Raw genomic sequence first — 24,993 nt, 5'->3', positions numbered from 1 at the left:
CTCAGCGGCTGAGGCTCCGTGTTGGTCCGAGTGATCTTGGGTGCACACAGCCCCTGAGCCTGGGCCGCTGAGCTGCTGCTGCGTGGGGAGCTTTCTGTCCTGGAGCCGTACTGCTGCCTGGGATGCCCACGTGGGGCGGGGTGGGCAGGGTTGCCCTGGACCCTCAACGGCGGGCTCTTCTCCATGCTGTGTGGGCTTTGCTCTTCTCTGTTGCCCCACGGTGCCAAACGAGGTGACGCAGACCACCTGTGTGATGCCACGTCTCAGAGCAAGAGGTGACCCTGGTGTCGCCTGTGTCGGGGGAGGAGCCCGGCTGTTCCGGCTCATTTGTCTGATGGGGCTTCCCCACAGCTCAGAGACGTGGAGAAGAGGTGGTGGGCCAGGCTCTCAGAGCGGCTTCCTGTCCACCCTCTTTGAAGTTTCGTGGGATGGGGCACCCCAGTCACCAGCCTTCCCTCCCTTATTTCTTCACGGCAGGAGGTTATCCAGGGCCAGGGTGGAGGCAAGCCTTTGACTAGCTCTCCAGGTTGACTTCCAGTGTAATTTGGTGTAATGGGATTTAATTTGTTAGTAGATAAACTTACCTAAAGGGACCATCACAAGAACAGAAATCTCACAGCTTATATAAGCAACAGGAAATTAATTAACGTGGAAGTGCTAATTCGTTTATCCAATTTGTGGAGCTGCCGACTGTGTGGAGGGAGGTGGAGCTGCAGACCTGAGTGGGGGGCTGCAGGGGGACACAGACAGTGCCTGCCAGGCAGACTCAGGGCTTGGGGCCCGCCTGTCAGTCCCCTGGCCGGTGACCTTGCTGCCCTGGCAGATTTCTGTAGTGGGGAAATACGGATGTGGCTGGGTTCACTCTGTCTTACGTAGATACCACGTGCTTATGAAACATCCTGTCCGGACACTGCCCCTTGTACCCAGCCCTGTGAGGATGCGGTCCTGGCCCCAGCTCAGCCCTCCTCCTGGATGTCTGTGCTCTCCCACGGGGCAGTCTGCAGGTGCAGGGTGTGATTGTCATTGATCCCTGGATTGCCGTACAGCCATCTGACCTGTGGGTAGAAGGGGCCCTCGGGGGAGAGCACTTCGCGGCAAATACCTCTGCTCTGCTCGGCCTCTCAGGGTGGGAGCCCGAGCCCTCAGCTCCCGTGGGTGCCCGCTGCGTGCTCTTCCCCAGGCACCTGGCATCTGTGTGTGCGGCTGCCACTATGGTGTCTGCACGGGCTCACGCCCTGTAGCCCTGGTCATTGCCTGGGTCTCACTGCCCCATGCTTCATCCTGGGAAGGGGCAGCTGTAGCCGTGGGAGTGGTGGCCCTGAGCCGTTGCCCTTGCCAAGTTGCCCTGAGCCGGTTCTTGGCAAGGCGCACTGCGGTTCCTGGACAGTGACACTTGCTGGCCACGTGGCTTTGAGAAAGTACCCCAAGTTTTCCTCCTTCAGAGAGCAATGACAGCCAGTTGGCTCTGTCTGGAGGGCAGCCAGGACCTGGGGACAGGGCCCGGGGTGGCTTCTGGGCTTCTCCCAAGGAGGACCAGCTCCCTGCGGACCTTGGTATTTGGACATTGGTTTGCTCTGAAAAGGTGTGTTGAGCTTAGATGTTGTGGGGTTTCTGCATTTAGCCTGCGGTTCTCATCTTTTCTTAGCAATTGTCGTGTTGTTATTTGGGTAAAGCTCCCCCACTTCCTTTATTTTTCTCTCTCATGATAAACTGTGAAATCATGTATTTTCCATTTTCCTCTCATTATTTTGAAAAGCAGAGTAATTAAATAGCTACTGGGCTTCCCTGTGTGGCCTCTCTACTTCCCCAGACAGAAGTTCTAAGTCAACCCAGGCCCCCTCCCACTTCTCACAGCCGCTGGCATGGAGCCTGACCACTCAGGTCACCCTGGTCCTGCTGCACCTGACGTCACGTCCCCTCTGCCATTCCTGCTCTCAAGTCACCCACCTGCCACCAGAGTCTCCCTCACCCCTGCTGACTGTGCAGCTCGCCAACAGCTCCCAGCCTGCAGGAGTGAGCTGCGCGTCTGGACACAAGCTCTTTTCTAAGCACACAGGTCAGATCCCTGCACGGGACCTGGCCTTCCCTGCACCAGCCCCAGTGCCCCACAAGACCCTGAGCTCCAGGTGTGCACAGGTGTGCTGGAGTTCCCACGATGGCTGCAGAGTGCACCGTCCCTCTTGCATACTTGTCTACACTCGGATGCCTGCCACGGCACACAGTGCGCAGTAGGGGTGCTTCATGAATCACTGTGGAGTGAATGGTGCACTAGAGGCCATTTTCAATCAAGTTGGATGATATTGACTGAGCATGTGACTTAAAAGCTTTAAAGATGCAGAGATATAGTCTCCTGAGGGAGGAAGAAGAAAATCAGGTACAATGAGAGTAAAGTGTTATGAAAGGTGCGGTGGAAACATGCCGGAGGGGCGGGGAGCCGTCATGGCGCACTGAGGGCTGATTCCCAGGAGGGCCCACGTTTAGAGTAAATCAGAGTGAGTAGGACTTCAGAAAACAGGTGCAATCCACTAAAGTAAACCGAGAGCTGAGTGTAAGAGGGCGTGGCCTAAAGCAGCCCGGCACCACGTCTGCATGACCTCAGGTGTCACACTTTCTTAGCTGTGACACCAAAAGCAGGGTGAGGGAGGGTGCAGTGGCTGAGCCCCACCCGAAGGAGCCGGGAGGTCAGCATCATACAGTGAGGCACACCCCCACTACGGGGCACACCCTTGTAAATGGTCATCTAAACAGGCCTGTATCTAGAACTCACCAGGACTCTCAGGACAGCGAGAACTGTCGGTCTCCAGAAGACAGGCAAGCAAGGCAGGCGAAGGGCTTCCAAAGGTATTTCTCCAGAGAAGGGCGGCTTGCGGTGGTCAGCCTGCAGGAAGTTCAGCAGAAAGCACCATGGCGCCACTTCACACCCTTCTCCTGGCAGGAACCAGAGACCAGCAACAGCAGGTGCTGGCCAAAGTGGAGAAGCCAGAAACCTCCTGTGCTACTGTGGGGACTGGAAATGGTGCAGCCTTTGGGGTCAAACACTGAGTCACCATGTCACCAGGAACTCCATGTCACGGTGTGTCCCCAACAGAAGGGAGCATACCGCCCAGGACCATGTGCAGGAAAGTTGGTCGGGCATCTTTCTTCAAGGAGTGGAAGTGGATGACGAGCTCTCGCTCTGCCCGCCTGACGGGCAGCCTGTGTGTGCAGCAACCTTGTCGAGCCTTGGAGACCCTCGGCCATGCAACGGGAGCAGTCACAGAAGCGCTGCAGGACCCACCTGGGAAACGCTCGGCACAAGGAAACCTACTCAGAAAGCAGGAGCTTGAGGGGTCCCAGGCAGGGGGGATGGGCCTGACCCCACCAGGCAGGCACAGGCTTGTGGTCGGGTGGCGGACGCGTTCTAAATTGATGTGGCAGCGGTGGCGCTGCTCTGTAGCATATTGTCGAACATGGGACTTAGGAGCTTCCATTTTAATGAGGAAATTATGTGGTGAGTGAGTGACATCTGAATAAAGCTGTTATTTTTTTTTAAATCACTAGTCGCCTCCCAGGCAGAACCGGGCAAAAAGACACGCAGATCTTAGTGCACACAGACACAGCGGGGCCAGGTGCCTGGCGGGGCAGGAGCACTGTCTGCTTGGGTGTCCCCCTCACTTGGAGGAGGGGACCAGGCCTTGTCCCTGAGAAGATCCACTCAGGAGACAGGCCTGTTAAAATTTCTGTTAAAATTGTTCCTGTTACTTTACCGGCAATCAGTAACTAACTTTCAACTCCAATGAGTGTAGTTGGCTACTAAGTATCTTAAATGTGTCACAGAGAGGATCCTGCAGGCATCTGCTTCTTGCTTTGAAATCCCCTAACTTCTCATCAATTCAATGCTCAGGATGTGGGTAATTGGCTCAAATAAAACTGAGCAATTCAGGAGCGGCCCCCGACCATGGTTGCGGAGTTCTGTACGTAGGATGTATCTGCATGTATTGGAAGTGACCATGCCTTTGAGTGCACTGACCGCTCCAAAGCCCACCATGGCACCCTCTGCCCTTCTGCTGGTAGTGCTGCTGGCCGTCAGTGGCTGCCCGGGGGCAGCAGACTCCTCCTGTCTCCTCCCCTCTGCCCACCAGGAAACAGGCAGGGCCCTGAACTAGGGCTCCTTCCTGCTCCCCAGAGGCTACATGGTCAGTGTGGTCTTGGGAGCCCACATTTTGAATTAATTCCAGCCTTTTTAGAACTGGAGACAAAGCTTCCAACATTACTCTGTTTCTAGCTAATTTAGAATATTTTGTAGAGTCTAAAGCGATTGCAGACTTATTCTCTTTGAAAATTGAAAGATAAATTAAAAATTGTTCCTAAAGACCTTACATTTACAAGAAGGTTTAACGGCCTTTCAACTTTGTGCTCTGCCTACTAGTGAGAAAAATGGGAAAAACAGGTCTCTGTGATAGGTCAACAAACGGAAAACACAGATTCAAGTAAAACAGCATATGACAGCCATGCCTAGGGCCTGTTGCCAAGACTTCTGGGTGGGGTTCTTTCTCTGCGCCGCAAATAGTGGGCCCAAACCTGACTGTGGCTGACAGCCTCCGTGCAGGTGCTAAGTCACACCGGGGTCGAGCCCTGAGCCTTCCCACGATCGCTGAGTCCCAGCCAAGAGCAGAAGACAGGCTCAGGAATGAGAGGCATTTTGCTGACACTTGGATCAAAGAAAGGACCCCCAAGTCAGGGAAGGGCCTTTGATGCCCATGTGCTGGTGCAAGTGCTCAGGCTCAGGGAACCGGAAACCCCTGGAGCAGCCTCCGACAGGCCTTTTCCTGTCTCTGCCCCCAGAGGGCATGTGCCCTGGGCCAGCCACACCTGGGCTACACCAACCTGGGCCTCTCAGTACATGTCCTTCATCTGACTGCCACAGGAGAAGTAGGTCAGGTCTCCAGAGGCCACCGTCTGTGTTCTGGGTGTGGCAGGCAGAGTGTGTAGGGAATAGAAAACGCCCACTCTAGGAAACGTCAACAGAGCCAGGGGAGGACTCCCCTCTGTTAGGACTCTCACAGCACACACATCTCATCCACCTGACCCATCTCCACACCTGCCAGTCTGCTCGTGTGAGGCGTATGTGCAGGAGATGCATCTGTATGATCTACATGTACACAGGATGTATCTGCATGTATTCATGTTGCAGATACACACAGTATCTGTAGTAATAGGTGACACAAGCACGTGTATCTGTGTGTCTAGCTGCACATACATGTGTGCGTACATGTGCACTCCACGTATGCCTACAGTCAGAAGCCTGTGGGAGGAGTGGGTGGATGGCTCAGGGTGGGCGTCGTTGGTAGCACAAATGCAACAGGAGGTCGACATTCTTAGACTGGTGGACAGGAACCAATAACGTGAGATATGACTCTTGGAAACCTCCTCTTTCTCAGCAGCAGGAAGTTCAGTGGTGCCCTAGTGCATGGCCAGCTGGGCACGATGTCCTCAGGGCTCCTGAATGAAGGGTGGAGACCTCCCAGAGCCACAACTCAGAGGACCTCAGGACCTGCAGGGAGGAAGGGTGTTGGTCTGCTTGATCCGATGCAGGGCAGGCAGGCACCTGGTGGCTACTCCACTGCCCAGGCTACTCCTGTCCGTCTCTGAGTCCATCTCAGCCAATGTCCTAGCCACCCGCCCCTGCCTGGCAGAGCCATGGATGAAGTCCTGGTGCTTGTGATCCCGCGGCTTCATGTCCTCATGGTGGGAGTCGACTTCCACACTTAGTTAACCCGTTCTGGAGGGTCTCGGGTCTGACGATTCCCCTCATCAGAGCAGGTTCCGGCTTTGGGGTGCCTGCAGCCAACTGCGTAGGAGGTGGAGGTGAGCAGGACCTGTGAGAAAATGCAGAATGCTCCCCAGAGGGTGCAGGGATGCCCCCAGATGGGGGGTTTGTGCAGCACGGTCTTCACTGGACAGAGAGACACTGGTGTTGGGGTTCAGAGGACGTTCCAGAGGGAAAAGGTGGGCCAGCCACTCTCCCACTTGGGACGGAGCCCCAGCTCTGCATGGGGCCCATACTCTGGCCGGGGAGCAGCTCTGAAGCGTGGGGCTTTGCAGGTGCCGAGGGACAGCAGCTTCTCTTTGAACATGAGGTGGAACACCAGGGGCCTAGGAGAGGACCAGGCATGGCCAGGTGTGTGCTTTCAAGTCACTCAGGGGGTGCTGGAGGCACAGGGCAGGGGGTGCTGGGCAGCTGCAGTGGGTGCTGGCAAGCAGAGGTGCTGCAAATTCTGGAGTTAGGGGTTAAGAGGTGTCAGAGAAGAATCAGTCTTCGTGCTTCTGCCCTGATCAGCTGTGTGCACAGGGCTGCTGCTGGGGTGAGGGCTCCAGACAGTGGCCCCCGTGCCCAGACCAACCAGGAACCAGGGCTCCTGCACTCACATGCCCTGATTTAGATTGGACCCTCAGAGGGTTTGGGCTGGACCAGCTGGGCAGTGAGTGGGCAGAGCTAGGTGCGGGAAACCACTAGCATGTCCTGAAGCTCGTTCTAGAATGCTCTGTGCTCTTGACGGCTCACGTTGGTGACAGTGCAGGGTGCTGACTCAGAGACTAGCAGAAACAGTGGAGCCTGGGCCTCGGGGACCTGGGCAGAGGCACCTGGAGGCTTCCGGGTGAGGCTGGGTGGGCGTGGCTTCTGGTAGGAAAAAGGGAGAGGTTTCGGGTCTGGACGGGGAGCCCGTGTCTCAGAGGACGGCATGCTGGGTTTCAGCCCCGGAGCACACCGTCGGCAGCATGCGGGCCTTGGAACCCGAAGCTCGGGGCCTCTTGGGCACAGACGAGTGGTAGTTAGAGGCATGAAGGCAGATGGCCTGACACGCGCAGCCGTGAAGACAGATGAGCAGTGGCACCAGCATGGCCCCAGGGCACCTCGGGGTCCTGGGAGAGGGGCTGATGTGGTGGCTTATGACATCAAAGAGACTGAACTGGGACAGACTCAGAAACCAGGAGTTACATTAGCACATGGTTCCCTGCTGCCCTTCCTGGGAGCGGCTGAGTTGATGGGAAAGGACAGTCCTGTCCTTGTGGATCTGGGGACAGGAGGGTTCTTAGCGTTGAGCATGCACTTCAGAGCAGACCGGCCACTGTGGAGCTGGGTGGCTGGTCCTGCCCAGGCACCTTGCCTGTGCCCAAGTGTACATCTTGCCCTCGGTCTGTGTGCGCGCAGCACTCCTTCAGGTGAGTCCCGTGGGCCTGGGCGGTGGCAGAGGCTGCCCTGGAAACCTGCTCTGTGGCCCTTGGTCATTTCTGACGGGTGGGAGAGGGTACCGAATGGTCTGCTGGCAGAACAGGTTGGACGTTGCCAGAACCTTGCTCGGCCTGCTCCATGGCCCGTGACTGGCCACAGGCAGGTCACCCTTCTCACGGGCATCTCTCTCTCTAACTGAAGGAGGGACTGAGAATGCCGGCGATTCACAGAGCTGTCTTGGGGGACGAGATTAGTGTCATGGGCAGTGTCCACGGTCACAGATGCAAATGGATAGTCAGTGGATGGTCGGTGGGAGAGCATTTACCTTTGGGTTGTTTTTACTCCGTGGGCCCAGAGAATATATTTGGATTGAGTAATAACAGGATGCTGTTTTCCTCAGAGATTCCAATAAGTCATTTAACTCTTCTAGGTTGAGCTTACTCTGAAGGTCAGTTCTGCCCCCCAAATTTGTCCCAAAGTCAAGCATGACCTTCAGGATCTGGCTCTGGAGAGCACTTTGGCTCAGGAGGGGCTGCGCCTAGCACTGCCCGGCCTCGGCAGGGGAGCTGCAGAGCAGAGGGGCCCTCCGCTTGGCCCCAGCAGCACCCCGACTGCAGACAATGCCAGGATGAGTGCGTGGAGGTGTCCCTGAGGAGACAGGGGCCTCCGGGGCAGCGGTCATCATAGTCATGCGTGTTAACGGGGGTGATCCCCCACAAGGGAGCCGTCCTGGTGGTGTGCACAGTGCGGCCCAGTGCAGGCACCTCAGGACCTTCACGTCCTGTGAGCCTGCTCTCGTCCTGCTGGGCCTCTACCCACTGCTGAACACACTGCCGGTCACCTTGATGTGATGCAGAGCCTGGCCCTGCGCCTCGCTGGCCCACGAGAGGTCCTCCCTAAACACCTAGTGAGCCGTAGACACAGGACCCTGTCACAGTGAGATGCAGGCAGCTCCTCCCTCCGCCTACAGCGAGGGCCTGTCACTGAGACGCTGAGATAATCGCTTCTCAGGAGGAGAGGTTGATTCTGGCTGACAGTTTCAGAGGTTTCAGTGCCTGGTTCGGTGGCCTGTGGTTTTGTGCTGTGGTGAGGCAGAGCCCCGTGGGGGAAGGATGTGACAGAGGAGACTGTCACCTCGGGTTGGCTGGGAGGCAGACAGGAAGTGACTGAGCCCAGGAACTCCTGGAGGGCTTTCCCACCAGGTGCCACCTAAAGCCGCGAGGCCTGCTACAGGAGGGCAAGAGGGACACCAAGCCTGCGGCACCTGCTACAGACCGGCCCCCTGGTCCTCACGGTGGGCCGACTCCCACTGGCTCACAGCACTGTAGGTCTACACCTGCTAGAACACAGGCTACTTGGTCCTCGTTCTAGGTCTCTGCCGGCTGGCTCATGGTGGGTTGTCTACACCGGCTGGCTCACACATGTTCCTCCTCACTGAAGGGTCTCAATGCCAGGGAAGGGCACACGTCCTGTATTTCCATTGGCATAACCTGGCTCTCCACGAGGACCCTCTGCAGTTCACATTCTCTGACTGAAGGAAGGACGGTGAACCAATGTGCAGCCAGGCTGAGTTTGGAGGGTCTGTGTTCCTCTGTGCGAAGGATGTGCATGCCCTGAGGCCCCTGCAGGACTCGCCTCCGGCGGGGGGTGGTCTGCACAGTGAGCTGCCCCAGGCTCTGTCCCCTGGTGCATTCTCCCACCTCTGGGAAACCCCAGGTCACTGGCGGGACCGGCAGCTCCCAGGTGAGCTCTGCAGGGAGGGTGTGACTGCAGCGCGGGCCGTGCCTCCTGGAGTTTCACTGCTGTGCCATCTCTGCTGTGCCCTGCTGACCCTTTGGGCTGCCTGACCCTGCTCTCCAGGACCCTGATGAGGGTAGGAGCTGCCCGGGGGCCAGGGGTCTTCAGTGGCGTGGGGTCATTACCGTCTGGAGTGTGCTTGGTGAGGTCAGCCAGCCCATGGCAGGTGGCTTTGCTTCTGGAGACTGACCTGTAGAACAGGGAGCGGGATGCCCCACGGGCCTCCCAGTGGCAGGCTGGCGGCTCCTGTGTGCTGGCATTTGTCCCAGATCCCGCACACTGAGCCTTGGTGCTCTCTGGAGTCAACTGCTTCCACGCAGATTTGCTTCCCCAAATGCATCCACTGGAAAGAGCACAGACCTCGCCACCTCGCTGATAACCCAGGGCGGCCCTGGGAGGCTCAGTCGGCCTCTGTAGAGGAGGCGGGGAGGTGTGCCCCATCCTGGCTGGGCCGGCCCATGGCTAGTTCCTGAAGATGTGGCCTGGGCTGCGTGTGAGGCCGACCCTGGGCTGCGTCCCTAATGGCAGAGTGTGGTCCAGAATCAGGTTAGAAGCCTGTTCCAGGAACATAGTACAGTGTGGATGTCCAGTCCCTAGTGGCCCCCTCTCCTCCCACTGTCCACTGTGGGCCCAGGCCGTGGACTCCCAGCCCCTCTGCCTAGGGCCCTCTCCCTTCCCACTGTCCACTGTGGGCCCAGGCTGTGGTCTCCCAGCCCCCCTGCCTGGGGCCCTCTCCCGTCCCACTGCCCACTGTGGGCCCAGGCTGTGATCTCCCAGCCCCCCTGCCTGGGGCCCTCTCCCGTCCCACTGCCCACTGTGGGCCCAGGCCGTGGTCTCCCAGCCCCTCCACCAGGGGCCCCCTCCCTCCCACTGCCCACTGTGGGCCCAGGCTGTGATCTCCCAACCCTGCTACCTGGGGCCCCCTTCCCTCCCACTGCCCACAAAGGCCAGCACATGACAGTGAATAAGAGGCTCCCTCCTGCTTCTCGTCCAGAAGAGACCCCATGTGCAGCTCCCCAGTGTCCAGATGTCCCCAGCCCCTGCCACGAACCCCTTCAGGAGGCTCCTGCAGGCGAGGCTGCAGCCCTGCTTGGCCCCCCTCCCCAGGCCTCCTGGGTGTGGCTGTTCCCTTCTCCTGCCCACAGCTTGTCCCCAGTTTCCCCCGTGGCCATGCCTCCCCTGGCCCTGGGCTGCCAGTGGGATGGAGTGCGTGCTTGCCTGGTGGTGCGGGCCCAGCAGCCAGTGTGGCCAGGACCGTCCCAGCCGCCGTCCCAGTGGACACAAGGGCTCCTTGGTTCCTCCCAGCCCTGCGGTGAACATCACTGTGCCTGGGTCAGGGCTGCAGGGTCCCCTGCCCCAGAGTCCCACAGGAGAGGTGACGGTGGCCAGATCCTGCTTCCCTCCCACCTCTGTGCCCTTGCGTCTCACAGCCTGAGGGTCAAGGTCATGGTGCCTGGCACCTTCCTTGGTTCTGCGGAGCCGGACATGAAGCCATGGGCCTCTTTGTGGAGGCTTCCACCCATATTTGTAGATTTTAGTGTTTCTACCAAAATATGTTTTACCTTTGCTCATGATTCATGTGTCTGAAAGGAGATACAACAGAGTTTTAGGCAAAGTAAGATTTAAATATTGAAATTAAGTGGTGAAATAGACCATTCTTTTTCCGTCAAGTAGCTTGAGTGTGCTGAGCCGGGCGCAGGGACGACAGTGAATCTGACTGGGCCTGTGCCTGTGGTAGAGTGAGGTCATTACTTTAATGCAATGTAACACAGAAGACATCTGTCGGGTGGTTCTGGGGAAAGCCTGCTGAAGTGCCAGGGCGGGATGGCAGTGTCTGCCGAGGTCTCCAGACTCTGGCGTGGCCAGCTGCTCCCCGTCCGTGGAGCTGCGGCGTGTGGCTGTGCGTGTGATGGGCCCTGCGGCTGCGCTCCGGGAGTGACCCTTCTCTCTGTTCTGTTGCAGAGTCGCAGTGCACCCTCTGCGGGGAGCCGGAAGGTGAGTACTCCTGCCCTGTCCACCTGCTCAGGTGGGGATGCCCGGGGGTGAGGTTGCATGGGTGTGGACGGAAGCTGGGGCTCCTTAGAGAAGGCGGCATTGGAAGGGTGTTCTTTGTGGTGTTGATGGAAACTGAGTGAAGTCAGGTAAGGCCCTGAGCGCCGGGCGGGGAAGCACCAGTGCCACAGCCAAAGGCAATCCTTTCTTTTCTTTCTTTCTCTGTTTTTGATTTGCAAATTTTAGCTATGTTTCTACAAATAATAGATATCAAAACATATTTATTGGCTTTAAATATATTACTGAAGGTGCCAGGGACAATCAGTGTTTGGAACCGAGTGGCATGTGGGCCCTTGCTGGCCGTCCCTGGCCGTTGACGGAGTTTGAACTCCAGCTGGAGTCTTGAGTGTCCAGGGCACACTTGAAAGTGGGTCTTCTGAACTGACCATTTGTTAGCTATGTTCCAAGATAGCAAAAGCCAGACTGGGCAGGGTTTCAATGCAGGATTGGGGCACGGAGGAGCATGCAAACTCTCACCCCAGGGTGGGGACTCCAGTTAAGCTGGGTTCTGGTTCTGAGTCTGCTCTCAGCAGAAAGATGCCAACGGGTTTGGAAACAGGCAGTCCCAGGGCCTGGGGAGACAGCCTGGCCCGGCCTGCCTGCGGGTGCCCAAGCTCCCGCAGAACGGCTGCGGGGACTAGTTTGCTCAGTGCAGCTTGGAGCCACCTAGATCTGACCCGAAAATGAGAAACAAGAGAATGCAGACTAACTTGGAAATTCTACCACACGTGGTTTCCTCACCTGGGAGGTAACTGGGGCATGGACCAGGGCTTCTGCTGTTCCTGGTGCCGCTGAGCGCTTGTACCTGCCTAGAAGCATCAAAGGTGAAGTCAGTAGCCCACATCTTAATGTCGTGAGCTTCTCTTTTGCATAAAGCTTCTGTGGCTGGACTCAGGGCTTCTCAGAATAGGGACCGTGGGTGGGGGCATGTGTCCTGAGGGTGCCAAGGCAGATGTGAGCTGTGAGGTCCCCCACGTGTCTGCCCCTATGGCTGTTCCTGTATTTCCCACCCAGGAGCGTGTGCCGGCTGGGCCTCCTGTCTGGCTGTCCGTGCCCTGTGGGAAGCTCTGGGTGCTCCTGTGCTGGAGAAGTGGACATGTGTCCCCAGGCTGCTCCCATCTGCTGCTCCTGATAACGCACGCCTGTGTCCTGCCCAGGGCTGTGTGCTGCGTGGATCGTCCCCCACTGCACGTGGCTCAGTGCTGTTGGGTGGCAGTGAGCTGTGGCGAATCATGCTGAGGAGGGGGTTGCAGGCCGCAGCGCACTCACCACGGTGGGTGTCGGGCCATTTCTGTGAAGGTTCTGGGCAGTCATGTGGAGCCCAGGCCCACCGGTCTCCTGGGCTGACCCGAGATGTGCAGTGCACTGGTACTCAGAGGAGTGGGTGGCTCTGCTCCAGGTTCCCAGCCCCACACCTGAGTCATCCCAGCAGCATGCCCACCTGGTGGCCTGGGGCGCCTGTCCCCTGCCCTGGTTTAATCTGCACACCACCCACCTCAGCAGTGCCAGTTGAGCTGTGCATCACAGGAGAGGGACCCAGGGTGTCCATCACTGCCCTAGAGGATGGATGGACTCCCGGAGAAGGAGCCCGGCTGTCTGGCCAGAGGAGACCGTGGGGCAAGGAGGACCGCCCGGCTGAGGTGGGGGTCTGTGGGGCATGGGATGAGGGCAGTGGGGGCTGGCTGCTCCTGCCTCCCCTGCTCCCTGAGGTGACACGTGTCCTGGGGTCTCCTGGGGCTCAGATATGCGGGCAGAATTGCTCTAGATCAGAGACAGCCAGGAAGGGCTGCCTCGGCTCTGCCTTATCTTTGAGACGCACTGTCAGATGAATATTCATACATTTTAAATCATTAAGTAATCAGTCTGAGAGCTGGTTGGGTGCAGGGAGCGGAATCTGGACTCTGCTTTGGTTCAGTCATTGCTTCGGCAGCACCTATGAGCTAGCTCACAGACCCTCTGTGCAGGAGAGGTCAGGGCCAGGCCTGGACACCGAGCAGCTCCGAGCTGGCGCACCTCTCCTGAGGTCCCGAGTTGAGCACCAGCGTTTCTCCCCCATGTTTGAAGCTGTTAGCAGCCTTGTGCCTTCCAGGGTGGGTGGAACACCATCTGTTGGAGAGAGTGTTCCTCAGTGAAGATTGGATGATGGGCATTGTCTCAGAGAATAATGCCTGTGGAGCAAATGAGTCAAGAAGGGCCATTTATAGGACCCCAGAGGCCTCAGAATTCTACAGCTGTAGCCCCTAGAGTGGCAGGTCCTGGTTTTCAGGGTGCCCCAAGTTCTAAGTGTTATAAAGGGTAGACAGGAACTTCCACGTACAAGCCTTTGCCCACCTATACTGCAAGCTCCTGAGACTTGGAGGACTGTTTCTATGAGGGGTGATGCTTTTGGATCTGCTGCTATTTACGGGCGTCTTTCTTTTGATTCAAAATACAGAGGTCACCCAGCTGTGAGTCCTGGAGGTGTGGGTCCACCTGAAGTGTGGGGGTCTTTTAGTTGTGTGCAGACCCACCACTACTGCAGAGACCCATCTTAAAACAGATAAATAAGATTACTAAGAACAATTTCAGTTGTTATAATAACTTGCCAATTTAATTCTGAGATGCCTCAATTCGTATCATTTTCCTTGCTTTTCCTGTTAATTTTAAACAGTGAATTTACTGGCCATATAACAAGAGAACTACTGTTAGTTTATCTCAACCAGCAAAAATTCCTGTACCATCTGTCAATTTGATGCAGAGAGATTATTTAAGAGTGTAAATAATTTTCAAACTTCATTGACAGGTGCATGATAGCTACCATTTGCGTATTAGTAAGACTACGGGACAAAAATACAGGTATTTGGCAGGGCCGCAGATGCCGGCTCATGGACATGTCTTTGCCTACGTTTTATGGTTAATTTTCCTTCCCGGCAAATAGATGTTGTAATGTGGAAGATGGGTAATGATGATGGAGGCTAGCACTTACCACACTCCTCTCCAGTGTGCGGACAGCGGCTCAGACCCATGCTGCTTAGCCGAAGTGAAACTAAGAGACGAGCTGTTAGGACGCCCACTTGGCGTGCAGGAGTCGTGGCAAGATCACTGGGACGCATTTCAGCTTACAAGTCCTCAGAAGTAGATGCCTGAGATTGTGACTCCAGGGAGAAGTGGCTACTTGTGGTGGCATCCACACACACTGGACTACTCGGGAAACGTTGGTAGAAACTCCAGCCAAAAGCAAAATGCAGGTTTTTAAAACAATCTTTAAAAGCTTAAGGTAAACTCTACCCATCTAAATCTATTGTTATTTTGTTTTGTATTTATTTCAATCCTTTAAAAACACACAAATCACATGCTGCTCTGGGAATTTTTTATGGAATCTTATATTTAGCATGGAAAGAAAGAAACAGAAGTACCTCTTCCCCCTTCACTGTGCACGGTTAGGAAATAGCAGGGGATTCCTGTGCTAAGCAGAATCTTTTTTTTTTTTGGAGAGGGAGAGAGAGAGAGAGAGTTTTTAATATTTATTTTTCAGTTTTCGGGACACACAACATCTTTATTTTATTTTATGTGGTGCTGAGGATCAAACCCAGCGCCCCTCACATGCCAGGTGAGCGCGTTACCGCTTGAGCCACATGGCCAGCCCCCTAAGCAGACTCTTATTCTTGACTTTTTAACATGAGAAACCGGAGGTTCTCCCCACAGTGACTCTGGACAGTGGGAGACTCCTTTTTGTTTTTGTGCCTGTGTAAGAGTCATCTTGATAAGTCACGTCCAGATTCGGTGCCGAGGCTGCTTTGGAACAGTGGACATGGCTGCCCTTCTGCCCCCACAGCGTCCCTCTTTCCCCCTCTCTGGAGACATAGGGGTGGCTGCTGCACACTCCCCCCAGGAGACATGTGTGCCTTTGAATCGTGCTTTGGACAGGGATGCCTTCCTGAAGGCCACTCTTCAATGGGGAGGGGAAGCTGACCCACACCACAAAGTTCTCGGCATGGCCAGGCTTCCAGAGAAACCAGTGTCACGTGGGAGCTGCAAAGCCATGCAGCTGGTCTCCCAGGGCCCCAGAGTTGTCCCTGTTTTAGTGTCCTGAAAGTCCAGGGTGACGGGCCGTGGAGAGGTGGAGGTCAGAGTGGATGCAGGAACTGCCCTTCCCACTGAACACACTACTGTGCTGCTGTGTGGCACAGCGACGCTCACCTCACTGCATCGCTTGAATGAGAGAAGGAAAGAACCCAGCCCCAGGAAGGGCCCTGAGCCAGGCTGAGAAACCCAGTCCAGAAAGAACCAGGCTGGTGCAGCATGCTGCAGCCCCAGGGACGCGGTGGCCCCTTGAGCCCAGGCGGTGGAGGGAGGCACCCGGCCTGAGCCCCGTAGTTAGATGTGGTCAGCGAACCTCCCCGTGTGTGAGGAGACAAACAGAAAACCACTGGCCAGGAAAGTGTAGCAGCAGTTCATCCCTCGCCCTAAGCTATGCGTGGAGCATGACTCTCCCACAGAAACGCTCACCACAGGTGCAGGGGCCAGCTCTGCGTGCCCACCACCTGGGCACTGAGGAGCAACTGCGGGGTAAGGTCTGTGAACAGGACCCTCAGCAACCAAGGCTCTGGGGGACAGAGCCTCTGATGCCCAGGGCAGGGGCCACCCCCTCCATGGATGAGCACCTACTCTAGATAAGCTTAGAATATAGGGTCACAGCCCAAATAAAAAAACCTCAGGGGGCGAGAAGGTAGGGCAACTCAAGAATGAGCTAGCCACACACTGGGAACAGCAGGCAGCATGGGCAGGGGGCATGCTTAAGATTATTGAATGAATTTCCTTTTAAAACGAAACGAACTCCAAACGTAAGCTGGTATGAAAAAGAGGTTAAAATCAAACTGAAGAGCTAGAACCATGATTAGAATTGGCTTCCGTGTGGTCTCTGTAAAGTGGGCTAGACGGAGCTGGAGAGAGAAAGAGCAAACTAGAAAATAGGCTTGAGGACATCACCTAGAGCCTTGCATGGGAGACATAAAGATAATAGGAAAGAAGAGCCGAGTTCCTGGAAGGTGGGCCTGGAAGCACCGACGTGAAGTCAGAGTGGAGAGAAGGGGGGTGTTAACCTGTCCTCCTGATCTAAAGGCTCCCAAGACCAACAGCACATAAAATACACTCACATTTCACAAAGTGGAACTTCAGAATATGATGCAGATAATGTTGAATGTAGCCAGAGGAAGCACGAGGACAAACTGCCTGCAATGTGGTGACTTTCAGGGGGTCTCTGTCATCGGGATGGATGCCAGATGACACTGGAGTGAGGTCCAAGGTTGCCGAGATGGTCGGGGAGTAAGGTGCCCCAGTTCAGTGTGGCTCTCAGTGCAGCAGGGAGCAGGCAGGGGCAGGAAGCAGAGCACAGAATGCACCGTGGCAGGACTCGAGTCCTGAGAGGTGGAGACCGTTCACTAGTGCTCCAGGAGGCTGCAGCTCCGTGTCTGCACTGGAAACGAAGGGCTAGAGGGAGGAAGTCGCACCCAACGCTGTGACACACGTGCCCTGTCCGTGGGCACAGGGGCTTGCTGGTCACACCAGCCAGATCAGACGAGCTCGCGCCTGGTACCGCCCTGGGGCGCTGTCCACCCAGCCAGGAGCGCGAGTTCAGGGTGGTGCTGGACCTGGGGCCGGCTACTCCTGTGGCGTGTGGAAGTTCAGCACGTCCTCACCCGAGCAGCCCTGCTTTTGAGTGAAAACACCTGCAGAAACTCAGGCCCCTCTTGGTTTCCGGATGGACTTGGGCACACCTGGTGACATTCTCTGGGTGGGGCAGGGTGGAGCAGGAGGCAGCACCTCTGCTTTCTCCTCCCTGGGGTCCTCAGAAGCCCTGAGAATTGCGCCTGGTCACCCTGATGCTATGGCCAGATGTGTCCCTACCTCTGAAGGAGAGGTAAGATTCCACCATTTCCTTCCTCAAATTTTGTCAGGTTCCTCATTGTCCACAGGACGAGTTCCACCTTCAAAGTCTATGCTCTGGCCAGGTGGCCACCCTCTACCCCGTCAATCTCCTCCAACCAAGGAGCTGCACAAAGCACGTGCCCTGTATATTGGTCACCGGCAGTGACCTGCGGCTCCTGGGTTTGGTCAGCTCTGAGGGCTGGGAGGACCAGGGAAGGAGGAGTGCTGTGTGTGGAGTGTGTGTGTGTGTGTGTGTGTGTGTGTGTGTGTGTGTGTGTGTGCATGCGCGCGTGTGCGCGCACACACATTTCCTGAGAATGAAGTACCTCTGCAGAAGTTAGATCATCTCCACTCACCCCCTGGTTTCCCTAGCGGGTGCCTGTAGCTCTCCACTGGCCAGTGTTGTCGGAATCATTTGGGGGTCTCCCTCCCACTAGGCAGGGGCCAAGACACTGTTGAAGACAGGAGGCTTGTGTGCAGCATGGCCCTGGGGCTCACAGCTGCCCGCCTACCTCCTCGGGTGCCAGGCTGAGCATCGAGGCTGCCTTCACAGGGCCTGCAGAGCAGCTGCGTCAGCCATGGGTCTGAGACCATCGGCGAGGGAGACTGGAGCTTCTACCCACTGAGCCAACCCCTGCCCTTTTTTACATTGTATTAAGATACAGGGTTGCTGAGTTGCTGAGGGCCTGACTAGGTGGTTGGGGCTGGCTTTGTGCTCACGGTCCTCCTGCCTCAGCCTCCTGAGCCGCTGTGACCACAGGTGTGGCCGCGGTGCCCAGTGAGGAGCCTTCTTTACACAGGTGTGTGCCACCGTGCCCGGTGAGAAGCCTTCGTTACACGGAGGGAGTGCTGACAGACTATCCTGAGGCTCCTGGGCTCCTTCTTGCCCACTGGTGCTTGTCCTCCTCCTGGCTAGCTGCTGGCCCCTGGCCCTTTTGATTTTCCTGCCAGCATCCCAGATGCACAGGCCCAGGACACCACAGGGTCTGGGGAGAAACTGGGGAGGGTGTTCCAATAGGCAGGTGCACAGGACGCCTGGGGAAAGCCGGCCCACGGGGAACCCTGCTGAGGCTGGGACCTTCCTTTCTCTGTGTGACCCTCTGTGTGACTGCCCCTGTTGTCATGGATGTGCCTTCCTAGCTGTGCGGTTCCCTCTCATTAGCAGCCTGATGAGTGATGAATGGCCCAGGCTTCACGCCATGCCTCTCTGCAGAACGACCTTGGAAGGAAATGCCCAACGTAGAACACTGTTTCCTCCCCACCAATCTGGTGAGGTAATGACCCAGAACTCGAGCCGTGGGCCTGGGGCAGAGCCAAGCAGGGGCCAGGATTGACCAGCAGGCTGGCAGTCACAGGAAGTCACTGGAGGGGGGAGCCACCCTCTGAAGGCACAAGCTGGACGTTTGCTCCTCCTGGTTTCCGAGAGGCGCAGAGGCGGCACGGCTTGCTCTGGAGGGACTGGGAATCTCAGAGCCCCCCCTTCCTGATGGGGCGGGTGGCCAAGGCCTTGGGCTCTGGCTGCCGCTGCTGGGAGTGCCTCCCGGCTCTCCTTCCCCTGCACCAAGCTCTTCCCGTCTCACTGTGCACCTGCCTCCCGCTCAGAGCCTGGCCGTGACCAGAGCTGTCCCTGCTGACCATGGTTGTGAGATCTGAAGGTAGTGGGTGTCTCACCCAGCACAGGGGACTCCATGTGCATGGCCCTGAGCCAGGGGATTGGAGACCTAAGGGCCCTGCAGAACAGGCTCATTGTGCAGGAGCAAGCATCTCTGGCAGCCTTTAGAAACAGGGGTAAGGAGTCAGCAGACCTGGGTAAGGAAGGCCCTGGTGTGACCACTGCCCATCCTAGGGAGGCCCTGGTGTGACCACTGCCCATCCTGGGGAGACCTGGTGTGACCACTGCCCATCCTGGGGAGACCTGGTGTGACCACTGCCCATCCTGGGGAGACCTGGTGTGACCACTGCCCGTCCTGGGGAGGGCCTGGTGTGACCACTGCCTGTCCTGGGGAGGCCCTTGTGTGACCGCCGCCTGTCCTGGGGAGGCCCTGGTGTGACCACTGCCATCCTGGGGAGTGCCTGGTGTGACCACTGCCCATCCTGGGGAGACCTGGTGTGACCACTGCCGTCCTGGGGAGACCTGGTATGACCACTGCCTGTCCTGGGGAGGCCCTGGTGTGACTACTGCCTGTCCTGGGGAAGCCTGGTGTGACCACTGCCATCCTGGGGAAGCCTGGTGTGACCACTGCCCGTCCTGGGGAGGCCCTGGTATGACCACGTGTGACCACTGCCTGTCCTGGGGAGACCTGGTATGACCACTGCCATCCTGGGGAGACCTGGTGTGACCACTGCCTGTCCTGGGGAGGCCCTGGTGTGACCACTCCTGTCCTGGCTCACTGGCAGGACTCTGCACCCTGCTGTTGCTCTGAAAGCAGTTTCCAAATGTGTGTCTTCTCCTGTGACCCTGCCCTGCGTCAGGGTCATCTCCTTTCCTGGGACGTGGCAGGCTCTGGCCCAGGGGGAAGGGCTGGACCAGTGGCCTGGAGCCAACTTGAGGCTGCCTGCTGGGCCTCGTGGTGCTCCTGTGCTCCCCAGGGCCTGCTCAAGGCTGGTGCTGCCCCCTGGCGTGTGTGTTGGCCTAGCCCTGGCTCTGAATCTGCACCATCGACTTTCTGTCAAGAAACTGACCCCTGTTACTGGACATGTTGCAGCGCTGGCCAACAGGAGGTCGTTATTCAAAATGCCAGAATTGTCATGAGGAATGACCGTTCCTTGTTTAGATTCATGGAACCTGCCACATCCCCATGAGATTGACAGTAGCAAACCTTGTAAGGTTAACCATGACCAAGCCGGATGACAAACGATTACTTAAATAAGCTAAATCATGGCTCTGCAGAAGATAAAATGTGGGGATGAGGACTATAGGTGTGCACTAAGCAGCTCTGGGGCCAGGCCAGCTCCCTCCCTGGACCTCCAGACCTTGCGCCGACTCTGCTCCCTCCTGAATCTGAGCCCGGCTACAAGTCGGGAAGGCGGCCCTGCGTCCCAGGGACACTGAACGTTGTAGTGTTTAGCGTAGTGCTCAAGACTGCTGGGTCAGTGAGTTCTGTGTCTTGCTCTGCCTGAAGTTCCTTGTCCATTTGTGGATTCTCTCTCTGTTTTATTCCAAGTCTGTTGGCCAGGACTTGCCCCAGGAGTTGGGGAAGCACAGAGATGCTCAGGAAGTTCCTCTGAAGACAGTCAGGCCAGCTGTTGCTGAACAGGTGGTAGACAATCCAGTGGCTGTACCCTGAGGGTGGTCATTATTCATCTGGGTTTCTAAGAAAAATGGTTTCCAAACACAGGGGCTGTGGTGTCTGAATGGGTTCCGGGAGCAGCGCTCAGGGCTGGGAGAATGAGCTGGGTTCTTGCCACTCTCCCTCGCATTCCAGTGGGGGACGTTCCCCGAGTCTCAGCGCAGCGCCTTCCTCGGCACAGGTGAGAGCTGCTCCTCGCACACGCTCGGCACTGCAGCGAGGGAAGGCTGGAATCCCCCACGGCAGCAGCAGCTGAAGCTGGGTGCAGGAGCCAGGCATGCAGAGACCAGCCCGGTGTCCCGCCCACCAGGCCAAAGGACTGGCCTCATGGAAGCTGAGGCTGGAGGCCACCAGGGTTGGGGGAAGCTCATCTCATGTCAGCCCTGGGGTCCTGAGGGACAGTAAGGGTGGCCCTTCTGTGTCCCCTCACACCTGAGGGACCTGGACAAGGTGATGGATAGGCCACTATTGAGTTGTGGTCACTCACAAAGTAGAGGTGTGTGGAAGGTCATATTACCCCCCTGAGTGTCTCCATTGATGGTCACACCTCAGAAGGCACCTCAGTGAGGGACACAGTACCCCGTGCTGTGCCTCGGTTGGACTGGGCTCAGTGGGGGACAGCAGACATTTGCAGCCCCCCCCCAGCAGCCTCACGTCCAGCAGCCGACTGCCAGGCCCAGCAGACCTGCTCAGGAGAGGTGGAGCAGAGCCGAGCCTCTGGGCATGGACGTGGCCAAAGACCCTGAAGGACCGTGGCCATCCCCTGGCACCAGGGCCGTGGCTGTCCTCCAGACCCTGCCACCAGGACGATGGCTGTTCCCCAGACCTTGTCACCAGGGCCATGGCCATCCCCCACACCTTGTCACCAGGATGGTGGCTGTTCCCCAGATCTTGCCATTATCCACACTTGGGCTGGGGAGGTGTCGGAGGGACAGGGGAGGGAAAAGGAGGCCCTTGGGCACACGCTGCTGACTCCTGAGGGAAACCCAGCTCCTACCTGGTCTCTGGAGCAAGTAGTCGGGATTCTCTGGGATGTAGCTTAGGAGGAACCCTCAGAGTGATCCACTGTGTGACTGGGTCTCGCGTCACCGTGAGGCCTCGGTGGGCTCCCGCAGGAAGTTCACGTGGATTCCCTAAGCCACACATGGAGCTCTTCCACAGGCCTGCGTGACTCTGGGGACACTCAGGGAGATCTGTGGCCATGAAAGTCAGACCAGGCGTGGGGACCTGGAGCAAGGGTTCTGTTTCTTGATTCTTCAGTGCCACCACTGACCCAGTGTCCCGAGTTCCTGCCCACAGTCCCTTGCCTGCCCTGTGAGTTGTGTGGGGGTTGCTTTAGAGGCAGGCCTCACCCACTGCAGGTGGCCTGGGGTGATGTGGAGCTGCAGGCAGCCAGGGAGCCCTCACCTCCACCCACCCTGCAGCGCCCACGGCCCACAGGCAACTCCAGCCGCAAAGCCTGGGTGTGCGCGTGCATTTGAGCCAGCTGGCTCACTGTGACCAGAAGACCCACCAGTGGCACAACTTAGAGGAGGAAGAGTTTATTTTGGCTCCTGGTTTCAGGGGTCTCAGTCCATAGACAGCTGAATCCATAGCTCTGAGCCCAAGGTGAGGCAGAGCATCATGGCAAAGGACGCAGCAGAGGGAAGCAGCTCTGGAGATGGAAATCAGGAAGCCGAGAGAGCTCCTCTCACCAGAGGCAAAATAGAAACCCCAAGGCACACCCCAGGGACCCACCTCCTCCAGCCACTCCCACCCCTCTGCAGTTACCCCCCAGCAGAGCTCCCTAAGGGGATTTCATGCACAGGTTCAGGCTGTCACAGTCCAATAATCTCACCTCTGAATGCTCTTGGTGGCTCACACGTGAGCTTTTGGTGGACACCTGATGTATTAGTCATAGCCAGGAGCACAGGTCAGCCCTACCTTACCCTCCAGCAGCTGCAATGATGTGTGGCCAGGGCCAACAAGGCTCCTGCTGGTCCATGCTGTGCCCATGCAGCAGTCGGTGTCTCTGGACTGAGGCCAGGTGCAGAAGGTGGTGAGCAGTGTCCAGCTGTGAGTGTGGTGTGCACATGGAAGGGTGTTCTGGGCTCCGTGGGGAGACGCCTGAGAGCGTTCTGACAGGCAGACTGCGGATGCGTTTGGAAGCCTCCCAGACCTCTAGAGCCCCTTGGCGTTCACTGCAGACAGATGTTGGATTGATTTGAATTTGATTCACATTCTCCACCTGGTGTGCATGCTGCAACTGTGCACTCAAGCTGCATTAAGATGAGCTGCTGGAGAACCCCCAGAGAAGACGGGGAGCACCATTCAGAGTGGGACTGTCCTGGCCTCGAGGGACACTCCAGATGGGACTTGAAGTGAGCTCTTCTGACCCTGCTGGGTTAGACGCCACCAGGAATCCGCTCCTCCCCTGCCCTCCTGCCTTGGACACCACCAGGAATCTGTTCCTTCAGCCTTGGACACCACCAGGAATCTGCTTCTTGTGCCTTTGATATCCATCAATAACCCGAGTCACTCAATGCCCATTTTTTATATATGAAAATCTCAGTGATTTAAATAACAGCTTTGTGGTAAAATTGCTTATGATGCCAAGTCATCTTGGTGGATGAGCTCTATCAGGCTTATTCGACAATAGTCAGTATTTTTATTTTATGCAAAAAAATAGAAATTTAATTAAATTCTAATTTAAATTTATATTTAGTGTAATTCTATGTTTACTTTTATCTTAAAACACCTTAAATTTACTTGGAGATAAAATCATTTAAAATAGTGACGCCCTGTGTTCCCAGTGTGACACACACTCATAGACAAGTACTCGCACACTCAGATGCACACACGGACACACACGGGCGTAGAAACAGGCCAGCTCTTTCCAAACCTGACCGAGCAGCGGGGGTCTGGGCTCCTCTCCTGAGGAGGTTGTCTGTTTCTGTCTTCCCTCGCCACGGGGCCCAGCGTGCCCTGGGGACACGGCAGTGTGGATGCTGTGCACACCCACCCTCTCCGTGTACGAGGAGGCGGGAAGGCAGCCTGGCTCCCCAGATGCCACACTGGCTCGAGTTCAGGGAGAACACTCAGCTGTGGCCGAGAAGGGCGCGCTGTGCCTCCGGCTGGGCGGCAGGACAGGCCAACCAGGCCTCTGTGAGGCTGTGGGCTGTCTCCTCAGTGCGGGCACAGCAGGCGCGTCAGTTCCCAGTGTGTCGGCATCTCTGTGTCACTGTGACCCAAAGACCTGACAAGAAAAGCATCCGGGAGGACACATTCACTTGGGGATCATTTATCAGACCTTGAAGTCCGTGGTCAGCCGACTCCACGGTTCTGGGCCACGCTGAGGCAGAACGTCATGGAGGGAGGTGGGAGGAGGACAGAGCCCAGGACAGGACAAGAGGCACAGAGAGGGCTCTGCCACCAGAGATGGAACACAGTCCCCAAAGCTCGCCCCAGGGACCGCCCCCTCCAGGCGTACCCTGGCAGCTGCCACCCAGTTACTCCGGCTCAGGGGTTCACCAGCCATCAGGTGGCACCTCCTCATCTAGTCCCTCACCTCCCACGTCCTCACAGCGCCTCACACTGAGCTTTGGGAACACAGCAGGGCAGCCAGATGACTCTCCTCCCAGACCTCTAGGTAAAACAAAGGCAGAGATAAGGCAGGACTTCTAAGTTGTTTATAGGGAACGGATTAAAGTCAATATCTGTGAATTTAGGGCTTCTGACACTTTTCTCCCAACCCCCAAATTAAACAGTATAGAACATCTCACACAAAATAAGGAATTTAGGAGAGTTCTATAAGGACTAAAGTAAAATGAGCTTCTTGTGAAAATCAATATTCCATTTTTGGAGACATTAATTCATTTATATATGTCCCACGTAAGTGCGACTTTTAATCTTTCTGATGGTTTTCCTCAACCTCATCAACCAGGAGCAGATCCACAACGTGAGACAGAGACAGGAGCTGCCCCGCCACCTGCCGGGCACCGTGCCCCTGCGGTTCCTAGATATCCTATCTCTGTGTAAAGGTGCCATCATAGAGACTGCTGTCACCCGCAACACCATGGGCAGTTTCAGGTGGTCACGAGAGCTCCTGTGGAGCAATGCAAGACCTGCCGGGGGCAGCTGGGCCAGCGCCTGGTGTCCATGGGGCTGCGGGTTGGGTGGTGGCCCTCCCAGGAGGGCTGCTCGTCCCTCCCCGTCCCTCTCCAGTCCTGAGGACTGCTGTCCCAAGGTGTTTCCCTGCTGTGGTCCAGACGAGGAACCCCTCGGGCATGAGTGATGGCTGCGCTTTGACCCACCTCCCAGGGACGAACGGCCACACGCCCCTCCACGCCCGTCTAGGCTGGCGCTGTGACAGGCAGTGGCACTGGTTTGATTCCAATGTGGCCTTTGTGACAAACGCTGCTGAGTCGAGAGTTGCCTACTGGTGACAACTGTCTCTGGAGTTGGAAGGAGAATTATCTACTCTTACATTAAAAAGGATGAAAATTAAAAGTAGTCAGGTTTTCATTTCATGGCTTTTCCCAGCAAGGCAGTTTCCAGGAAGGTGGTAGGTGAGGGTGATGTGGTCTGCACCGCTTCGCGTGAGGCGGCTGCAGATTGTCCAAGCTGATTGCGCGGCTTGGAATGTGAACTCCGCTCTACAGCTCTGAATGTGCCTCTAAAGATGGTTTTCAGAGCTGTGTTACTCCACTGTGTGGTCTACTGGGGTTCACTGGACGAGTCCCCTTCTATGGAACC

The 24,993-nt window shown here is 56.7% G+C and overlaps 1 protein-coding gene across 1 annotated transcript in view; it reads left to right on the top strand.

Moving 5' to 3' along the window:
• The first annotated feature begins 10,180 nt into the window (after positions 1 to 10,180).
• Dlgap2 (DLG associated protein 2) overlaps positions 10,181 to 24,993 on the top strand; it is a 243,944-nt gene continuing 229,131 nt past the window's right edge. Inside the window, exons 1-2 of the mRNA XM_077792488.1 lie at positions 10,181 to 10,322; positions 10,973 to 11,005. Coding sequence (XP_077648614.1) covers positions 10,181 to 10,322; positions 10,973 to 11,005 — 175 coding nt within the window. The remainder of the gene's footprint in view (positions 10,323 to 10,972; positions 11,006 to 24,993) is intronic.

The sequence above is a fragment of the Urocitellus parryii genome, chromosome 14, assembly GCF_045843805.1.
Source record: "Urocitellus parryii isolate mUroPar1 chromosome 14, mUroPar1.hap1, whole genome shotgun sequence".
In the NCBI taxonomy this organism is placed as follows: domain Eukaryota; kingdom Metazoa; phylum Chordata; class Mammalia; order Rodentia; family Sciuridae; genus Urocitellus; species Urocitellus parryii.
This window is presented reverse-complemented; position numbering and strand designations above follow the sequence as displayed.